Source organism: Leucoraja erinacea, chromosome 36, assembly GCF_028641065.1.
Source record: "Leucoraja erinacea ecotype New England chromosome 36, Leri_hhj_1, whole genome shotgun sequence".
Classification (NCBI taxonomy): Eukaryota; Metazoa; Chordata; class Chondrichthyes; order Rajiformes; family Rajidae; genus Leucoraja; species Leucoraja erinaceus.
Genome location: NC_073412.1, coordinates 3,725,470 through 3,733,006, shown reverse-complemented (window position 1 = coordinate 3,733,006; position 7,537 = coordinate 3,725,470). Strand labels below are relative to the sequence as shown.

The following is a 7,537-nucleotide window of genomic DNA, read 5'->3' as shown; positions in this document are numbered from 1 at the left end:
ATTCCTTCTTATGAAGAAAGACTGGATAGACTTGGTTTATACTCTCTAGAATTTAGGAGATTGAGAGGGGATCTTATAGAAACTTACAAAATTCTTAAGGGGTTGGACAGGCTAGATGCAGGAAGATTGTTCCCGATGTTGGGGAAGTCCAGGACAAAGGGGTCACAGCTTAAGGATAAGGGGGAAATCCTTTAAAACCGAGATGAGGAGAACTTTTTTCACACAGAGAGTGGTGAATCTCTGGAACTCTCTGCCACAGAGGGTAGTTGAGGCCAGTTCATTGGCTATATTTAAGAGGAGTTAGATGTGGCCCTTGTGGCCAAGGGGATCAGAGGGTATGGAGAGAAGGCAGGTACGGGATACTGAGTTGGATGATCAGCCATGATCATATTGAATGGCGGTGCAGGCTCGAAGGGCCGAATGGCCTACTCCTGCACCTAATTTCTATGTTTCTATGTTTCTATGCTGCCTGTCCCGCTGAGTTACTCCAGCGTTTTGTGTCTACCTTAGGAGAAGGAGAGCTTGCTTCGGGAACGGCAGCCCAAGGATGAAACACTCCGGATTTACAAGGAGCGGGTGAGGGCACTGGAGGGGGAGCGGGACAAAGCTGGAGAAGAGTTGAGGAATATCCATGAGGTTTGTCTGTGCATCTGTTAATGTTTCCTTGTATCACACGGTGAGGAGTGATGAGTCGGTCACCATCTCCATTGTGGCTTTGTGAAAGAGGCATCTAATTAATTCCACTCACCCTTGGAGCGCAGGAGGATGAGGGGTGATCCCATGAGAGGAACAGGTCAACAGACAATCGACAATAGACAACAGGTGCAGGAGTAGGCCATTCGGCCCTTTGACCCAGCACCGCCATTCAATGTGATCATGGCTGATCATCCCCAATCAGTACCCCGTTCCTGCCTTCTCCCCATATCCCCTGACTCCGCTATTTTTAAGAGCCCTATCTAGCTCTCTCTTGAAAGCATCCAGAGAACCGGCCTCCACCGCCCTCTGAGGCAGAGAAGGTCGGGTAGATGCACAGAGTCCCTGGTCAATCGAGGACCAGAGACCCAGGTTCGAGTCCATCTTGGGTGATGTCTATAGAGAGTGTTACACCTTCTCCCAGGGTCAGTGAGCAATGGAAGTTATAAGGTCATAAGTGATAGGAGCAGAATTAGACTATCTTTGATCGGACTTTCCTGGCTTTACCTTGCACTAAATGTTATTCCCTTATCATGTATCTGTACACTTAAGGGGTTGGACAGGCTAGATGCAGGAAGATTATTCCCGATGTTGGGGAAGTCCAGAACTAGGGGTCACACAGTTTAAGGATAAGAGGGAAATCTTTTAGGACCGAGGTGAGAAAAACATTTTTTTTCACACAGAGAGAGTGGTGAATCTCTGGAACTCTCTGCCACAGAAGGTAGTTGAGACCACAGTTCATTGGCTATATTTAAGAGGGAGTTAGATGTGGCCCTTGTGGCTAAAGGGATCAGGGGGTATGGAGAGAAGGCAGGGATGGGATACTGAGTTGGATGATCAGCCATGATCATATCGAATGGCGGTGCTGGCTCGAAGGGCCGAATGGCCTACTCCTGCACCTATTGTCTATGTTTCTATGTAAATGGCTCGATTGTAATCATGTATTGTCTTTCCGCTGACTGGATCGCACGCTACAGAAGCTTTTCACTGTACCTCAATAAACTCAACTCTGTTCCAGGCTCAACAGTCGGTGCTTGTGAAGAGTAACGAGGCCAATCAGAGGCTGACGGATTCCTTGCGAGCTCAGGCAGATCTTCACGAGGAGCTCAACGACATGCGCCTCAAGTACAACAAAGCCGGTCTGGTAATCACCTTCCCATCGAGTGTTTGTATCGACACAAAAAGCTGGAGTAACTCAGCGGGTCAAATGGCATCTCTGGAGACAAGGGGTAGGTGACCTTTCGGGTCGAGACCCTTCATCTTCAGAAGAAGAAGAAAATGAAAGCGTCAGGAAAAATCCGTCAAACCCAGGACTCTGGCGCTGTAAGGCAGCAACTCCACCTCTGCGCCTCCCTGCCGTCCTTCAGTTCTTCAGAAGAAGGGTCTTGACCCAAAATGTTGTCTCCTGTTGGGTCACAAATCGCTTGTTGTAGCTAGCAATGAACTTTCAAATTCACTGAGAAGCAGATTGAATGTGCTCTTTAGATTCCAGTTATAGCCTTATTGATCCCTTTATTAAGAGCGAACATCCCTTCCTCCATGTGTAGGAAGGAACTGCAGATGCTGGTTTACACCGAAGATAGACACAAAATGCTGGAGTAACTCAGCGCGTCGGGCAGCATGCATCTCTGGAGAAAAGGTCCAGGTGTCAGGGGTTATGGGAGGAAGGCAGGAGAATGGGGTTAGATGGGAGAGAAAGATCAGCCATGATTGAATGGCGGAGTAGACTTGATGGGCAGAATGGCCTCATTCTGCTCCTATCACTTATGATCTTGCGAAAAGGAATAGGCGACATTTCGGGGCGAGACCCTTTTTCAGATTCTCTTCAGACTAGCTTCAGTGGAGACTGATGAAGGGTCTTGACCCGAATATGTCACCAATTCCTTTTCTCCAGAGATGTAACCCACGGAGTTACTCCAGCAGTGAGTGTCTATTCTTTGGTGTAAAACTGCATCTTCTGATCATAGACAATGGGACATAGGTGCAGGAGTAGGCCACCTGCCTCTCTCTCGAGCCAGCACCCCATTCACATGTGATCGTGGCTGATCCCATCCCCATATCCAAAGAAACTGCCTCCAACCACCCTCTGTGGACAGGGATTCCACAGATTCACCACTCTCTGCTGTGTTTCTTCCGTCACAATCCTTTTCTGTGGAGCTGCTGCGACTAGTAAGATTAATATAGGTGTCGGGTGAACCCAACCAATGTTGCTGCCTCCCCTCCACTTCATTCCCTTGCTCTTGCAGGCCAGGGACTTGCTCGCTGCCAAATTGGAGAGGCTGGAAGAGTCTGTCACCAACTTGAAGACCAAACTGGAAGATGTAGCCGCTGACAAAGATCGGTTCCTGCAGGTAGGACCTCACCATGGGCAATTGTCTCTCCCGACTCGATATTATTCAATTCGAGAAAGAAGTCTTGAGAAGATCAGGAGATATCTCAGATGTTCTGGCCATCATTACCCCTATCTCACTTCCACCCCTTTTGATTATGTCATGCCCACCTGTTTTTGTACCAGTGATTTATTGGTGGTAAATATAAATTAGGTTTAGAGATATAGCATGGAAACTGGTCCATCTGTCTCCCCAGATTCTGGTGAACTTCTACCGCTGCACCATCAAGAGCATCCTTACCAACTGTACCCCACCCTGCATCAGTCTGAAGAAGGGTTTTGCCCCGAAATGTTGCCTATTTCCTTCACTGCATAGATGCTGCCTGACCCACTGAGTTTCTCCAGCACTTTTGTCTACCATAGATAGACTCTTGGTTAGTACGGGTGTCAGGGGTTATGGGGAGAAGGCAGGAGGATGGGGTTAGATGGATTTTCACACAGAGAGTGGTGAATCTCTGGAACTCTCTGCCACAGAGGGTAGTTGAGGCCAGTTCACCCTGCATATCTGAAGAGGGAGTTAGCCCCGGCCCTTGTGGCTAAGGGGATCAGAGGGTATGCTGAGAGAAGGCAGGTACGGGATACTGAGTTGGATGATTTGCCTGATCATATTATAATGGCGGTGCAGGCTTGAAGGGCCGAATGGCCTACTCCTGCACCTAATTTCTATTGGGATTAGATGGATCTATCAACCATGATTGAATGGTGGAGTAGACATGATGGGCCGAATGGCCTGATTCTGCTCTCATCACTGATGACCCTATGTATTTCCCAGGAGAAGGTGGACCTACACAAGTGTGTCCAACACCTGACTCTGGAGCTGGAACGGGCCCTGAGAGGGAGAGAAGGCTTCGATGACCAAGTGTCTAATCTCCATGAAGAGTTGTTGACCACCAAATCCCAGGCCAACAGACAAGACCAGGAGAAGATCATACTGAAGGAGAAGTTAGCAGCCACCAGCCAGGTACAAATAACCTTGTTTTGAGTTCCGCTTACTTTAATTTCAGTGGCAGGTCAACGAAACCTCATTTGCTCCACTAGCGGGAGAATCTAGGACAGGTACATGGATAGGACAGGTTTGGAGGGATATGGGCCAAACGCGGGCAGGTGGGGCTAGCATAGATGGGGCGTGTTGGTTTGCATGGGTAAGTTGGGCCGAAGGGCCTGTTTCCATGCTGTATGACTCTATGACGTGTCAAATTCTACGACACTCAGCAAATCTAGATTTTGAAGTCTGAAGAAGGGTTTCGGCCCGAAACGTTGCCTATTTCCTTCGCTCCATAGATGCTGCTGCACCCGCTGAGTTTCTCCAGCTTTTTTGTGTACCTTCAATTCTCCAGCATCTGCAGTTCCTTCTTAAACAATCAAGATTTTAGTTTGGTTTATTTTAGTTTAGTCCAGTTTATGATCACGTTTACAGTGAGTTACAGTGAAAGACTTGTTTGTTGCGTGCTATCCAGCCAGCGGTAAGACTGTACATGATTACAATCAAGCAGTCCACAGTGTACAGATACAGTACAGAGGAAATAACGTTTAATGCAAGACTAACTCCAGTGAAGTCTGATTAAAGATAATCCGAGCGTCTCCAATGGGGTGGCAGATCTTAGAGGAGATTAAGTCATACTGCAGGAAACATGTTCTCGATGTTGGAGGAGTCCAGAACCAGGGGGCCACACAGTTTAAGAATAAGGGGATAAGCCATTTAGAACGGATTTGAGGAAACACTTTTTCATACAGAGTGTTGTGAGTCTGTGGAATTCTCAGCTTGTACACGCTGGAGTTTAGAAGGATGAGAGGGTATCTCATTGAAACATATAACATTGTTAAGGGTTTGGACACGCTAGAGGCAGGAAACACGTTCCCAATGTTGGGGGAGTCCAGAACCAGAGGCCACACACAGTTTAATAATAAGGGGGAAGCCATTTAGAACGGAGACGAGGAAACACTTTTTCTCACAGACTGTTGTGAGTCTGTGGAATTCTCTGCCTCAGACGGCGGTGGAGGCCGGTTCTCTGGATACATTCAAGGGAGAGCTAGATAGGGCTCTTAAAGATAGTGGAGTCAGGGGATATGGGGAGAAGGAAGGAACGGGGTACTGATTGTGGATGATCAGCCATGATCACATTGAATGGCGGTGCTGGCTCGAAGGGGCGAATGGCCTACTCCTGCACCTATTGTCTATTGTCTAAGAAGGGGGTAGTTTGAGTAAGAAATGCTGTGGTTGGAGAGGAGATTGGAGAGAGTGTAGTGATTGTGATGAGCGATTACCGATTCTGCCGCTGCTCCGTGCCTGCGCAGGTGAACGAGAAGCTGAGCGGCGAGCTGGGCGAGTTGCGGCAGACCCTGGGGCTACGGCAGGAGCGGCTCCATCACCTGGAGGCCGAGAAGAAGCTCCTCACCAACCAGGTGGAGGCCCTGGACAAAGAGCGGTCCCAGCTGGTCGGTGAGAACGGCGAGCTGCTGGCCACGGGCCAGGTGGACAACAAGGCCCATCGGGAGGAGCTGCAGGCCCTGGTGGCGGACTGCACGGAACTCAGGTAAACTGGGAGAACATAGGCAGCGACTAGACTTTCAATGGACAATGATAATGGGGTGGCATGGTGGCACAGTGGTAGAGTTGCTGCCTCACAGCGCCAGAGACCCGGGTTCGATCCTGACTACGGGCGCTGTCTGTACGCAGTTTGTACGTTCTACCCGTGACCTGCGTGGGTTTTCCCCGCAATCTCCGCTTCCCCCCCCCACACTCCAAAGACGTGCAGGTTTGTAGATTAATTGGCTTGGTATAAATGTAAATTCTCTGCCACAGAAGGTAGTTGAGGCCACAGTTCATTGGCTATATTTAAGAGGGAGTTAGATGTGGCCCTTGTGGCTAAAGGGATCAGAGGGTATGGAGAGAAGGCAGGTACGGGATACTGAGTTGGATGATCAGCCATGTACGGGATACTGAGTTAAGGGGGGATGATAGAGGTCTTTAAAATCAAGGACAGACAGAGTTGATGTCACAGCTTTTAAGGATGAAGGGGGAGGATGACTTCAAAACCGGGACAGATGTTTGAGAACTTTTTTCACACAGAGAGTGGTAGAATCTCTGGAACTCTCTGGCCAGTGGAGGGGCAGTTCGTTGGTATCATTTTCATTGGCTATATTTATGAGAGGGAATTAGATGTGGCCCTTGTGGCCAAGGGGCAGCCAGGGGGGACTAAGGGGAAAAAATTTGTTCGGCATGGACTTGTAGGGCCGAGATGGCCTGTTTCCGTGCTGTAATTGTTATATGGTGTTATGGTTATATTGAATGGCGGTGCTGGCTCGAAGGGCCAAATGGCCTACTCCTGCACCTATTTTCTATGTTTCTATGTCTGTAGTTTGTGAGGAAGAGTAAACGTGTGCGGGGATCGATGGTCGGCGCGGACTCGATGGGCTGAAGGGCCTCGGGTCGAAGGGCCTGTTTCCATGCTGGGTAGCTGAATGACTCTACGACATTAGTGTCTCCGAGGATCCTCCAGTGCTTCTACGCAGCGGTGGTGGAAAGCATCTTGTCCGGGAACATTACCATCTGGTTTGGGAATTGCTCTGCCAAGGACAAGAAGGCTCTGCAGAGAGTAGTGGGAACTTCACTCACCCCCCTGCAGGAACTATACAACAGGAGGTGCAACTCCAGAGCAAACAAAATCATGAGAGACCCCTTCCACCCCTGCAACGGACTGTTCCAGCCGCTACGGTCAGGCAAACGCCTCCGTTGCCATGCAGTGAGAACGGAGAGGTTGAGAAGGAGTTTCTTCCCAGAGGCAATTCGGCTCTCTCACCAGGGACTAACTCTACAGAACGTTTTTTCCTTCTATTATTTATTATGTAAAAGAATATGTGTGTTATGATTGTGTTTATAATTTGTTTGGTTGTTTTGTTGTTTGTCTTTTGCACAAAAGTCCGCGAGCATTGCCACTTTCATTTCACTGCACATCTCGTATGTGTATGTGACAAATAAACTTGACTTGACTTAACTTGAACCTTAATTCACGCTGAGGTGCCTTCCTCTCTAGGGCCTCCGAGGGCAAGCAGAGAGCGCGGTGCAAGTCCCTGGAGGCTGAGCTGCAGCAGAAGGTTGAGGAGCTGACAATGGTGACGTTGGAACAGGGACAAGTTGCCCAGCAGTGGAAGGAGAGGTGGAATGAAACCTCCTGTGCACTCAGAGCCAAGGAGAAGGCGCTCCAGTTGGCTGCCCTGAGGCAGCTGACCAAGAAGGAGAAGGTGAGGGCAGAAACGTCACCCATTCCTTCCCTCCAGAGACGCTGCCTGTCCCGCTGAGTTACTCCAGCATGCTGTGTCTATCTTCGCTTTAAACCAGCATCTGCAGTTCCTTCCTACACATTCCATTATCCTATCTGGGGCATATGACGTCAAGTCAAATCTTTATTTGTCTATCTGAAAGATTGGAGCAGCTGGGCTTGTACGCTCTGGAGT

At 49.1% G+C, this 7,537-nt stretch overlaps 1 protein-coding gene across 3 annotated transcripts in view; it reads left to right on the top strand.

Annotated features, from left to right (window-relative positions):
- The window catches only part of LOC129713686 (myosin-13-like), a 68,637-nt gene that overhangs the window by 20,884 nt on the left and 40,216 nt on the right, over positions 1-7,537 (top strand). For 2 of the 3 annotated variants that reach the window (XM_055662947.1, XM_055662945.1), the window contains exons 6-11: positions 511-636; positions 1,712-1,837; positions 2,940-3,044; positions 3,855-4,043; positions 5,378-5,616; positions 7,117-7,324. In XM_055662947.1, the coding sequence (XP_055518922.1) occupies positions 511-636; positions 1,712-1,837; positions 2,940-3,044; positions 3,855-4,043; positions 5,378-5,616; positions 7,117-7,324 (993 nt within the window). The remainder of the gene's footprint in view (positions 1-510; positions 637-1,711; positions 1,838-2,939; positions 3,045-3,854; positions 4,044-5,377; positions 5,617-7,116; positions 7,325-7,537) is intronic. The other variant, XM_055662946.1, reaches the window with a different exon arrangement.